This window comes from Varanus komodoensis, unplaced genomic scaffold (assembly GCF_004798865.1).
Source record: "Varanus komodoensis strain SLA01 unplaced genomic scaffold, ASM479886v1 scaffold1, whole genome shotgun sequence".
Lineage (NCBI taxonomy): Eukaryota > Metazoa > Chordata > Lepidosauria > Squamata > Varanidae > Varanus > Varanus komodoensis.
The window spans coordinates 93,820-107,708 of record NW_025335268.1 but is presented as its reverse complement, the minus strand read 5'-3'; the positions used below and the strand labels follow the sequence as shown (position 1 = coordinate 107,708).

Here is a 13,889-nt window from a genome sequence, read left to right as displayed (position 1 = left end):
TTTTCTATCTCTGCTGTAAAACAAAAATCTGATCCAGCTTGGCACTGTTTTGTTCCAGCACACGGCTTGTCTATGCAGTGCAGTTATAGCCTTGCTGAAAGTCCCCTTGTCCTTCCAGAGGTATTTTTTCCAGAAGCTACAATCAACTAGTATTAAGGTAAGCTCTGGTTACACTGAATTCGAACCACTGTTTAAGGTAGAGAAATCCCTATACCGGCAGGCATGACAAGTGGGGGAAGAAGACAATCACTGATCCTGTGGTCCAGTTTATCATCTGTAGATTAAAATGCTGCCAAGACATGGAACTGCACTAACATTCACACCTAAATAGAAGTACTTTTTGGATCACAGATACCTTTAAAGAAGACTTTAAACTGCTTTGAACTGATTGCTCACCCTCAGGATTCTGATACATGCAGAGAGAAATCTCTCTCACCCAATTTGGTCTGACAGGTTAGGGCACGGTACAGCAGGCGAGAGCTGGAAGATGGAGTGGCAGTGCTGTACAGGAGCTTGGTCTCAGTAATCAGATGCTCCATCCAGCAGCCTGGCAGTGTTGGATGCCTGCCACTGTAGCTGGTGGCCAGGATGGTGGAGGACAGCTGCCTTCAACTTGATATCCTTCAGATGTGTTACCCAGCTGGCTTGAGAGATCTAGGGTTTGTAGTTTACCACATCTGGAGGGCTCAAGCTTGGAGAAGACTGCTACAGGGACTCTGCTGGAGTCCAGTTCTGCTGCCGCCGCCCACAGTTTCCCTTTCTGAGCTACCTGGCATGATCTCAGGGCAGGAGTTAGTTCCATGCTGCCGTTCCTAATGCATTTCAGTGATCGCAGTGAAGTTTGTTCAGTCAGGAGTGGTTTGGGATTTACTGTCTCCCATGGCAGCCAGGGATCTGTGTCAGATCTTGTCGCACACATGCTGCAGCGCACGCTCCAATTTGGTATTGTGATAAGGTAGTGAAAATGGAGGATTTGTATGCAATTCCATGGTCATGGACACTTTCTGGTTATTCTGACTGGCTCTCAGCATGTTTTCTGCATGGAGGGGTGGAGAGGCTGCAGCGGTTGCTCCTAGATGCCCACCACGTCAGCACATTGTACTGAATGAAGGGACTGCCGTCCAGCACCAGGGCTATTGGCTTGGGGTGTTCCATTGGCTTCTACCTTGTTCACTTCATTTAATATGTGAACAAAGGAGGGTGATGTTACCCAAAGCTTTAGACTAAAGGGCCACCAATATTCTGATAATGCCCAACTTTTTTCTGTTTGTCACCCATTGTCAGGGAACTGGGCAATACCCTTGAACAGCAAAAGAGTTTGGGTTTCATAATGGACTAAATGGGGATGAACAAGCTGAGATTACATCTGGACAAGATGGAGGCACTGTTAGCTATCAGGAGAACTTTGGAATTGTGTTTGGCTCTAAATCTTTTTAACTTAGCTTTTGAATATTGTTTGGAGAAGGTGGGAGGTTGTGCTATTAATGTTTTGTGATGTAGGTTTTATTATTTTTCTATTATTGTACATTCCTTTAGTGGTTTGCTAAAAGGAAATATAGAGATTATCTAAATAAACAATAAATTTGCAGTAAGAGTAACCTGGAGCTCCTTATAGGCAGTGTTCTTTTCTCATGCTAGTGTGTAATTGACAAAATAGACAATTGCTCAGTTTTTAAACTTGACAGTGTACCTAGTTGTAACAATTAGTTTCACGTGGAGTTTTTCTTTGCAAATAAAATGCCATATATGAAGGAACACTTAACATCGTTTGCGTTGGAAGGGCAATCTGCCACTTGCCTAGAGTAAATATATGGGTTTTCTTCAGATGTGTGACAAATTGTAGGTTGCACGAGGGAGTCTGTGCTTTAGTGAGTTAGGTGTTTTCTCCTTATCTCTTTTTTCTATACAGCACAGGGCACCCCAGTGCTCTGTAAGCATTCATGTGATGGAAGAAACTTGTGCACTCCTATTTTTTGTGTAATCCATTGGATGGCTTGGCAGATTTCAATATTTACTCTTGTACCTTTTAAACTCTTGTGGTCTGTTTTATTGCTTCATTTTCCTGCTTCATTTTAATGGTTGGGTTTATCGACTATCCATTTGGGGTAATATGGCCTCAGCTGCTGTTTTTCCATTAACCTCATATCCTGTCCATAGAATAATTAAACTCCAGAACAAATACTGTATACATGAAGCTTACACTGAAGGCAGCCATTTACTGAAAAAACCATCCAGAAAAGTACACTCAAGGAGAACTTACCCTTTTGATTGCTCAGAATGAAGTTCCTGATTTTACACATTTGTTTCTATGTGCAGTCTACAGGTATTTTAGCCATGTGGTACCCTAATCACAGACCCACCTTCTATACCAGCGTTCCCAACCTTGCACCTTCCAGACATGTTTGGACTGCAGCACCCAGAATTCCCAGTCAATGGCCCTGGTGGATGGGAATTCTGGGAGCTGCAGTCCAAATGCCTCTGAAGACCACCAGGTTGGGGAAGGTTGTTCTCTGCAACTGAAGTGCTTCTTTAGAAGAAATGCAATGAAGACTTTTAGATAATGTGTTTGTGGAGGGAAGTGTATAATGGGAATTGTGGTTTGGATCATAGTTGCATCATGTCATTAGACAATGTGTATGCTGCTCGTAACAAAGAACAGCACAATTTCTCTCTCCTGCCCAGCCTTATGAATACCTAAAATATGTGGATTGAATACTGTGCTTCTTTCTCTCACTAGTCGAGGCTTTCTAGTGCAGTCTTAGATTTTCATACAACATTTTGGGCACTTGAATGATTGAGCGCTTCCAATCCACCCTGCCTGGGCATTTCTCTTCAGTCATGCAGTTTGGAATGTTAGCATGCATTTCAGAATGCTACAGTCCAATACTATAAACCCTTTTTGAATTCTGCGTTGCGTACTTCATAGCTGAAATACTTGTGTGGACAGACTTAAAGGGCAGGATAAGTGTTTCATTGGTACATTTGAAAGCAAAGTATAAGACAGAAGCAATGCCATTTGTGCACCAAAGGAAATAAACCATATTTATTCATGCTACAATATAGCTTGCTATTTTAATTAAAACATCACTTTAATAAACATATTACTTGACGTTCAGGAGAGGTTGAAACTTAAGGAATGACACCGGTGATGCAGTTTTTAGTTTAGAAATAGCTGCTGCTAGTCTAACACAACTAGAATATTTCAGGCATTCAGAGGAGTACTTCCACACAGAAGCATCAGTTGTAGTAACTCAGTTGTGCAACTTTTCCAGAACACTGTCTGAGCAGGACCTGACAGATCTAGCATCCTGTTTGCAGATGCATTCCATGAATAACATTTTCATGCAAGGCACTGATGAGTTAGTTTAAAAATAACCATGATTTCAAAAGGTTTCTTTAGAAACACATCTAAAAGGTAGCTTTAAAAACCATAATAAGGAGTCTGTTGGTTCTGTAGCCAGTTAGATTTTTAATCAGACACAATAGGTTTTGGATTCTAGATTAGTTTGGATTTTGGATTCTAGATTAGATTTTGGGTTTTGGATTCTAGATTAGATTCTAGAGTGGGAAAGAGAATAGCTCATACCCCGTGTTCAACTCCTGGCAGATGATGTGGGGGAAAAACCTGCTGAATCCCTAAAGAACTGCTACCTGTCAGAACAGGCTACATTGTGTTAGAGGAACAAATAGTGTCATCTCTGACTTACAGAGACCCTATAAATGAGTGCTTTCCCAAGTGTCATGTCCGCAAAAGCCCTACTCAGCTCTTGTAAACTCAGGGCTGTGGCTTGCTTTATGGTACAAATCCATCTCATATTTGGTCATCTTAATCATTGTCCGCCTTCAACTTTCCCAGGCATGATTGTCTTCTCCGGTGAGTCTTGCTTTCTCATGATGTGCCTCAATGACATCAGCTTCAGTTTCATCCCTTTTACTTCTCAGAAAAATTGTGGCTTGGTTTCATCTAGGTAGGACCTACATGTTCCTTCTTCTGTCAGTATTCAGGAAGCGCTCCTTCAGCACCATGTTTGGAATGCATCAGTCTTGTTCCTGTCAGCTTTCACCACTGCCAGCCTTCATACTCAAACGTAGTGATTCGGAATACAATAGTGTGGATTACCTTGGCCTTGATTTCCAGTGAAACATCCTTACATGTGCTGACCTTTTCTAGTTTCCTTCCCTTCCAAGTCTCAGTCTTCTAATTTCTTGGCTACTGTTTCCATTTGAATTTGTGATTGACCCAAGATATGCAAGATTATTGACATTAAAGTTGTATAATTCCTTTGTGATCATGATTTTCCTTAATGTTCAGCTGCAATCTGTTTTTGCACTTTCTTCTTTCACTTTGCTCAGGAGCCATTTCAATGCACTGCTGTTCTCTGCCAGTAATATTGCATCATCTGCATATCTTAAAGTATTGATGAATCTTCAGCCAGTTGGCATTCCTCCTTCCTCAGATCCTAATCCAGTTTCCCTTATAAATCAGCTTCCAAACGCTTTGTTCCAGCACTTTAATTTTCTTAAATCTATACCTTAGATGTGGAAAAATAAAGATGGCAACTTTTAATCTAAAAGCAGTTTGCTAATATTTAATAACATAGACAAAAACAATTGGGTGTGTCCAAAAGTGTCAGTCTGCAAGCTCAAGTAGCACTAGCAGAACGCCACCAGATTGTTCTGTTGCGTTATACTTGCAGTGTGCAATGGCAACTTTGGCTGGCTTCTCCTCTTGCACGTAGTTTGGGATCTAGTGTCTGCTGGTGCAGCGGTGCTTCTGGAATAACACAATTCAATACTGCCTTATAGCAAGATAAATCAGTATATCCTTATAATGTAGACATTGACAAATGGCAGCAAAATAGGCAAGCAATATGAATCGTGGTTCAGGATTGGTTCCCAGAGTGATCCCCCTAAAATGGAGAGTCTTCTCTAGCTTTGCAGAACTGACTAGGCAGCCCAGCAGATGAGCATCTCAAGGAAGCAGCTCTGCAGTGCAGGTGGAGACTCTGACGTCTCTCCTTGCAGGAGGTGCAGGAGGCTTCAGACTTGCTCCAGGTAACCAGTGCACTGTGTCAATAACCACTGATTTAAGGTCTGCGTGGAGTGTGTGTACTTAAGGCTGTCAGAATTGAAAGCAAGGGCTCTTGACAAGTAAGAGAGTTTCCTGAATGATTATAGAATCCTGCAAGATTGACACCCCGGAGCGTGAGGCTTTCATCCAATTGGGATCACAGATGGTGCCTTTACAACAGTGCTGTACGTGCCTCCTTTCCAGGGCTTCATTTTATGTCACCGCTGTAAAACACAAATCTTGTCTCCAATCATTGTTCTGGCCAGGTGGCACTTTGGTGGGAAGGACCCCTATGATCATAGAACACTAGAACTGGAAGGTGCCAGAAGATTATTGGGTCTAATCCCCTGCTATTGCAGGACACTAAACTACACCATCCCATTCACATGCCTGTCCAGGCGCTTTTTGAATATCTCAGCGAGGGGGAGCCCACAACTTTAGGTAATAGGTTCCATTGTCGTACTGTTTAGACACCAGGAACAATTTCTTTACTGTCAAGTCTAAATCTGGTTTCTTTTAACTTAAGTTTGGTATTCTGTGACCTGCACCTGGTCCATGTCGGCACTGTGCCTTTTAAGTATTACAGGAGGGCTGTGAGATGAAACTTGGTACATGCAGTTTCTGTGCTGCTATTGTGAAAGGGTGTTTTTGTCCTTGAAATAATGCTGAAAAGGCAACATGCTCACTTTCTGTGTGTTTGCTGGCTATAGGTGGACACAAATAGCCTTTTGCCTTTATCTGCCCTAAGATCAAGTATTCTCTGCCAAATATAACTGTTGAGAACAGGATTCCGTAGTTGATTTATGCACCTTACAATATATTTGCTTTGCATGCATCTGCTTCCAAGGTTCATGCTTTCTTTAAAAAAACTGAAGAAGAAGAAGAAAGAAAACATTGGCAAGGACCAAGATCAAAGAGAGTTGGATGGGTGTGAGAAAGAACTTTTTGGTTGCAACTAGTTATTATGCCTAGGAAGCTGGAAATATTACTACTATTCTATTGTATTTATATCCCACCTTTTTTACTCCTGTGAGAAGCCAAAGATTACTTGCATAGTTGCATTGTACCTTCATAAGAGCAATCCTGTGAAAGTTAGGCTAGATTAGGTTAGGCTAAGAGTAGCATGTCAGCTACTCTCCTGTCTAAATACTGCCTGCATGTGCAAAACTGGTATGGCGCAAAGAAAGCTGGACTGAACTCTGCTCTCCCTGTCATGTTACTTTTCTATGTGCAGGAATGTTTTTCTTCAGTAGTGGAGTCTCACACGGGAATGCCCCGGTCACGTATCGTGTTCAAGTGCTCCTTTTCGCGAGCGTTGTAACAGTCTTTGCCTTCTCCCTCTCTTCTCCTCGTTTCTCATTTCAGTTAAGGTGTTTGTTCCTGCTTGAATGTTTTGCTTTTGTCCTCAGCAAATGCCCCCTAATCAATATTGCTCTTTGTTTGCTTCAGCTTGCCCTCTCCCCATCTCCACGTAACCCTGCTGAGCCCATCGTAGTTCAGAACAACCAGCAACTGGCCTTAAAAGTGGAAGGAGTGGTTCAGCACGGCTCCAAGCCAGGCCTTTTCCGCAAAGTCCAGTCCATCTGTCTGAATGTGTCCTCAACGCTGCAGAGCAAATCTGGACAAGACTACAAGGTGAGGAAGGATCTGGGCCATAAACTGTGGACCTTCATGCTGCCTGAAACCTGGGAAGAATCGACACTGAGATCTCATTCCCCCTGCTGGGTAGTAAGAATCCTTTCACCTCCAGTGTGTGTGCGAGTCCTTTAATGTGAGTGCAAGCGTTTCTAGCAGCTTTGGCTCATTTGAAGAGACGCCCCCTGAATAACAACTCAGTGGTCTAGATCTTTTTTCATATTTCCATGGCAGGTTTCCCACCTCTTTTATCATTTGGTTAGGAGAAGCGTGCACATATTGGTGGTAAAAGACTGCTAGGACAGATAATCCCTTTCTTCACTTGCTATCTTGGCAGTAGCTCTGAAATGCCCTAGCTAAAAACATGCAGCTGCCTGGTAGCAGTAAACATACCATGCGAGAGAATGTTGATTACTTGGAGTGGCCAAGCAGAGGTTCCCAGCAATGGGCTTCTGATCTGGACAGCTGAGCAAGGAGCTAGTTTTAAAAAGATGGACGATTAATGTCTTGCGTCAGGCAGGCTGAATGAAAGTATAGGATATCGGCTTATTTGGCCCTCCTCTGGAATTTCTGCTGCCACACCCAGGAGCCCAGCATCTGTTTTGTATGGTGAAATTAAAGCATTGCACTGTTCTGTAGAGGCACAGCCTGACATGCCATCCTGACCCTTCCTTTTTCATCTCCTTTCTTAGCTGCCTCTTGACAGCCTGACCAATGAGATGGAGCAGATGGTCGAGCCTCACAACGATTACTTCAGCACGCAGTTCCTGTTGAACTTCATCATTGTTGGCACCCATAGCATCACTGTGGAGTCCTCTGTGAGAGATCTCAATGGCATCATATGGAAGACTGGGCCAAAAACCACTCTGCTGATTAAGTCTCTGGAAGATCCATATTCTCAGCAAATTCGGCTTCAGCAGCAGCAGGGACAGCAGCCTCCCCAGCCACCCCAGCAGCCACCGCAGGCCCAGACTCAGCAACGAACTGCATATTCCCGATTTTAGCACTCATTCTTCATTCAGGGACCCGTGTTGTGGGCACTGTGCTGGTGTGAGGGACTGAAGGCTGGTTGCCTCGCATACCCAGCCAGTCTCTTTTGATTCAGCTTCAGCCCTTTCCTTAATTAATTTGCATTCCACTTTTGAAGAAGTTTTTTAGGATTGTTCTTTGTGAAGGCCACTGTACATTAAGAACAGTTTACATTGCTTTCCCAAATCAGTTGATCCCCGTGTGTCTTGGCTGTTCAAGTTCCTCTTGGAAGACAGCGAGTGAGCAAGGAAATGTGTAAGTATTATCTGAGTTGCACTCTTGGAGTCATCCAGTCGCCACCTCCTAAAGAGCACAAACTGGTTTGAGAGCGCTAAGCAAATGCTACACTGGAGTTCTGAAACCAGGTGGTACTTGCGTGTATGTAAACCGCAGAGATGGCAGATGTCACAAAGTTAGGCCCATGTATCCAGACATTCTGGGATGATAATTGCAAGTAATGCTTTTGAATGTTGTCATACAAAAAGAAAGGTTTAATATTCCAGTTATGGTGACAGTGCTCTTTATCCTTCTGAATCTCAGAGATAGTCATTTTTGTTGCTTATGGATGCATCACTGCTCAAGAGATGCCAACTGGGAAACTGGAGACTACCTTGCCAAAGACACTTTCAGCTTGGATGGGGTTCCAGTCTTCCCCTCAAAAGAATGGAAATAAATCTGTTTCATCTTTGAGAGACTGGAAAAGCTTATGTTAGGAAGCTGACAAATGAGAAAAGCTGCTTTTATGCTTTTTCACTCCAGTGCCAGTGCTTTTAAGAGGAGGTCCTTGAAGAGACAACTTACTTGAAAATGTTACAGTGCTAGAAGCAGTGCCTACACCCTCGAATGTGAAAAGGGATGTATCTTGAATGTTTTTAAAGATACACTTTTCTGCAAGAGCAAAGACCCTACAAGATCATGAAGGGAGAACTATTTCCCATTAATTACTCCTTAATGAATAAAAATCCGGCTGAGAGATACGAAGAACATATTTCTGCCATAGCTATTTAAACCGGTTTGTGAAGTGCCTTCTGTAGCTCTGCAGGAAGGAACAGTCATTGCATTATTGCATGCTCATTGTGTCCACGTGCCTTGCTTTCAGATGCCAGAAGTCCATTCAGGCGGTGAGGTTCCAGGCATGCAGGCTGCTGGGGGCTTCCCTGAAGAAAAGCATTTTCTTTGGATGGGTGCTGCACAGTCTTTTTTGTAGCTGGGATTTGTTATTCTTTATTGGAAAAACTCAGATGGGTTTTATTACTCAAATTGTTAAAGAACAGGTTATCATCTTAATTATGTAGTGGACGGGATATAAAAGTTTTGAATAAATAAAGTATGGAATAGTCTAATAAATCATTAATTTTCTATTTGCATTCAATGAGCAAAGCTGGAAATTCTTGTGAAGAAAAAGATGTTGGAAATGGCCTTTACTAAGCAAGCCAACATTTGGTTCACTGGTTGCCTGTGGTTTTTAAGTGCTTCCTGCCTCCATGAGGAAACATTTCACTTCTCCCACGCGCAGCATGCATGTTAATGTGAACGAATGATGAATAACGCTTGACATTAAGCAGCAGTGATATCCTGCCTGACCTTGATAAGTGGAACAGAGAAATGTCACACCTCCTTTCCTCCTCCTTGATCTGTTAACAATCCTGATCTAGTACTGATTTAGATGGTGCTATCTGATCCCTGCAGCAAGGGCTCTAGAGGCAATTACTGACCTTGCCTCCTGGCTATAGGAAAATATCTAGTCTTTGTTTTGCAGTAGCTGCTTGGACAAACTGTGGCCCTTTAGTCCCCAATATCCTATGTGCACAAAATTAAAACAAAAACCCTTACATTGGCTCCTTAGCAATGGATAAACTATTTACTTGGAACTTATTGCTCTTCATAGCATAGTGAATTTGCTTAATCATCCACGTGAGCCTTTGGAAAAGACTATTTGGGGCTTGAAGTTCTTGGTATGCTGATGATACTCAGCACTGTCATTATCACAGAGTCATAGAATAATAGAGTTGAAAGGGGCCATGAAAGCCAACAACCCCCTGCTGTTGCAAGACACCATGTTACACCATCCGTCTCAGATGGCTGTCCAGTTTCTTTTTGAATGTCCCTGGTGTGGGAGAGCCCACCATCTCTCTAGGCAGCTGGTTCCACTGTCGTATTGACAGTGAGGAAGCTTTTCCTGATGTCCAGCCTGAATCTTGGTTGATGCAACTTGTGTTGATTATTCCGTGCCCTACACTCTGGCATCAGCAAGAAGAGATCTTGACCTTCCTCTTTGTGACAGCCTGAATACAAGAGGCCATGAAGCCCAAAGTTGGTGCCTGAAATCAGACATGGAGTTAATGTGGACTAAAAAACTGTAGCCTAACCCAGACAAGTCAGAAGTGCTCGCAGTTATTAGGGTCTTCTGGATGGAGTTGTGCTCCCCTTGAAGAATCTAGTTCTCAGTCTGGGAATGTTCCTGGCCTGATGCTACTCCTGAATGATCATGTGGTGATCAGTCTGGGCAGGACTGGCTTTCCCCAGTTGGACTGAGGTGCCCATTGCACTTGTTTCTGGAGATGATGGGCTTGGCTGTGGTTGCATGAGTTTTAACCTTACCATGGTTGGATGACTGTGATGGACTGCACCCTTGGGGCTGCCTTTGTGCAGCATAGAATGAGCAGCCGTGGCTCAGTGGCAGAGCATGTGCTTCGCATGCAAAATGACCACCGCTGCTGGCAATCTCTCTCCTTCCACCTGTCAAGAGAGCTGCTGCTCAGGCAGGGAATCAAAACCCTGCATCAGGGTGGAAACCCGATGGATGTCAGGGGGCTACCTTCCTACCTCTCCCAGAGAACTCGCCAGTAGCTGCCCCCTCTCCACTGTTGCAGTGGCAACTAAGTGGCAATTCTACTTAAGAACAAGACACGCAGGGAGTGCATACTCTCCACGCACCGTTTTCCAGCAAAATTGCCACTTTTTCTGTGACCACAGAAAGTTTGGCAATGGTAAAGGACAATCGGGGACTGGATGCGGCCTAAGGGCCAAGTGTTGCATACCTCTGCCATGCAAAGAAATCCATTTTGGAGCTGGATTTTGAATCATGCTGGCATGGATTCGTGGTTGAACATGTGTTTGCTTCTATTAGTATCTTTTCCCTTTAAAGAGCTTGGATTCATGTTCTTCAGAGATGAGATAGGACAGCTGTGTTCTGATGGCAATTTCCCCCAGGGCTGACTTCTAGCATTGCAATACTAAAATTTCTCCTCTGTGGAACTTTCTCCTCAGACAACTGTTGAGAAAATTCTAGATGTTTGGTTTAATGCATGGGTAGTCCACCAAGCTTTTGTGAATAATTACCTCGTCAATCTATATTTATTTGCTCCTATGTGATTTTGTAAGAGATTGTGTTTTTATTACACAGCTGGTTAACTTTTAATGCATTCCATGATACTGTGATGTTTTTAATTTATCGTTGGTAAGCTGATTTGAGAGCCTTTGCAGTAGAAGAAGAGTGATCTAAAATCTAGGAAAAGCAAACACAGCAGCTCGTACATCTAGATATGGGGGATGCTCTTGTTTTCGACATCTCGCCCTTTTCAGCTACTCCTGTGCCAAGTGGAGAGCAGATTAGAACTGGGCAGACTGCTGACACCCATATGAGCTGGAAATGTTGATGCTTTTCCACATTTTGTTATGTTGCAACTGGAATTGAACTGGATTTCACTGGCACAGCTACCACTTGATGTACACAAGATACACAACACTGTGAAGATGCAAAATATTTTTACTGTGGCACAAACAAACTAGCCCTTCTTGGTTGTGTAAGTATTCATCCTCTTTGCAGTAACATGCCTAAACAAGCTCTAACTGAAGCCTCTTCTCTCCGAGTACTACCTACAGAGTCTGTGTGTATGCAGTTCCAGTGTTCATGCAATTGCAGCGTCCAGTGATTTTAAGAATCTAGAATCATAGAATAGTAAAATGGAAGGGCCAGGAAAGCCATCTAACTGAACCTGCTGCTTAGTCCAGTACTCCAAGTTAAACCATCCCCCTCAGATGGCTTTCCAGCTGCACCTTGAATGTTTCTAGTGTAGGAGGGCTTCTGGGTCCCACATGGGCTAACCGAACCTTAAGATTCTTAGAATACATGCTTAAAGTCCTATATTCCACCTCCGCTTTGTACTTTTGGGAAACTTACTAAGGCAGTGAAACCTAGACATCAGAAACATAGCATTCATATTAAGGGGTGCCTGGGAGTATGTACCTTGGGGATATTGGTTTCTCCAGTGGATTAATTTTAATTTGAGCAAGACTGTGTGTGTGAAATGTGCAGAATCGTATTAGTTTCCTAGGAGGCAGACTCCACCAACCAGCTTTGCAGGTGATACAGTGTGAAGCTGAGGGTGGGGGTATTTCAAGGCAATGCCCTGCAGGAAACCACAGACTTGAGTTGACTAGAGCTGAGCAGAGGGTCAAGGGCACGGCATTCATTCCTGGGGTTGCTGTTACTCAGAGAGCACGACAACCGCTGTGCCTAGGAGTGCCAGTGCCTGTCGCCTCTCTCGGGTGGGTGGGTAGGGGGTGCAATCTGACAGCTGCATAATTTGCTTTACAGCTTCTCTGGGTAAAGCAAAGGATTATTTCAAATTGTGTGAAACCTGGTCTGTTTGTGAGCGCACTCCTCTCTGTTTCCTGTAAGAGGCTGCACTGAGCAATCAGTGGCCTCCAGAGGCTTGCCCTGCCTGGCCAGCCCCTGATGGATGCCCCAGAGAAGGGTATGGGAGGAGTAAGCAAGATTCAAGAGAGTCTTCCTTCTCAAGGTGCTGGACCTGGAAGCAGCAGCTCTAAAAGCCGCCTGCCTTTCCCCCTTGGCAAAGGTGAGGAGTAAGTGGCCACAGCATGAGTAGGAACTGCTTTGGTGTACCTACCCATGGAGCTGAGGCAGCCGCTGCTCTGGAGGAACACGGGCGCTGACTCTGTCTGCTCTGACCGCCGGCAGGTGACTCCAGCATGCTTCTGAGGAGCTGAAGCAGCCGTTCATGCAAGAGGGGTTCATGCCGCTTGCTGTTTGGCCAGTCAGTCATCTTCCTTGGCAGATGCATTGCTGTGGTAAGCCTGTGGCTGACTCCCAACTGTCATGGATTTGAACCTGGAACCCTTCAGTTTACACAGCTAGTAGATTACTAATAGCTCGCTACCTTTCACTCTGCTGGGTAATTATTTGTTTCCATCTGAATTCTCAGCCAATCTCCCTTCCTGTGCATAATACTCCCAGCCTTGTTCAGTACCTAACTTGAAGCTACAGCCTAATTAGTTTGATTTAATTGATAGCAAAGCTCAGCCATTGCATGCAGATGGCAGAGAAGCCGAAATGCCTATTGACATGTTGGAGATGAAGCCAAGGTTTGCAGCAGTACAAACATTAACTGAGGCAGGACAGAAACCAAAGGTTGAAATCAAATCCCATGGCAGCCAAGGAGGACTGAGCCACGCTCCAAGGCCACAAAATACTGAGGGCTGTATCTAATGGCGTTATGTCACTTGTGGAAGAAAACCGTCGGTGGAATGGGCATCCCTGGCCCCAGATTCAGTCTGTGCCCCTCAACTTAAAAGCGCCGAGTAGCAGGTTGGCCAAACCCCTTGGCCATCATAGGACCTAGGGCCTATGCGGTTATTTGGCACCGGAGGCTTAAAATCCCATGAGCACCTCCTCCACTCTCATGTGCAACAATACCTTGAAGAAATAACCTTTCGTTGCCCTTTCCTAACACTTTAAATCAGCCACAACATGGTGACCTCTGCCTTATCCTAGAGCTGGCCCTGCTAGCCTCCTATGTTTGTGTGCACCAGCTCTTCCTTTCTGGAGGGATTATAGCTGAGCAAGAGGGTGTAGCTTTGCATGCAGAAGGTTGCCGTTTGGGAAGGAAGGGCTAGAAGAGATGCTGGTCCAAAGCCCCCAGGAGCCGCTGCAGTCCGAGGCTGGATGGTCCAGTTTGACTGGGCATCAGGCAGCTTCCCATGTTTGTGCTATAGGTGTTCACTGTACTATGCTAAGGACATTCAACACCTGCTGTTAAAAGCGTGCTTCTTTTTGAATAGTGACAGCCAAGGTGCTGATGTTTCTGCATGCACTGCTGCCAGGTCCCAAATGGATTTTGTGCTGTGTTTT

General features: G+C 44.2%; 1 protein-coding gene across 4 annotated transcripts in view; it reads left to right on the top strand.

Moving 5' to 3' along the window:
- INTS7 (integrator complex subunit 7) overlaps positions 1–9,102 on the top strand; it is a 45,245-nt gene extending 36,143 nt beyond the window's left edge. For 3 of the 4 annotated variants that reach the window (XM_044422233.1, XM_044422169.1, XM_044422040.1), the window contains 3 exons: positions 59–157; positions 6,521–6,706; positions 7,399–9,102. In XM_044422233.1, coding sequence (XP_044278168.1) covers positions 59–157; positions 6,521–6,706; positions 7,399–7,710 — 597 coding nt within the window. In that variant the 3' untranslated portion in view covers positions 7,711–9,102. The remainder of the gene's footprint in view (positions 1–58; positions 158–6,520; positions 6,707–7,398) is intronic. The other variant, XR_006413904.1, reaches the window with a different exon arrangement.
- Positions 9,103–13,889: the final 4,787 nt, after the last annotated feature.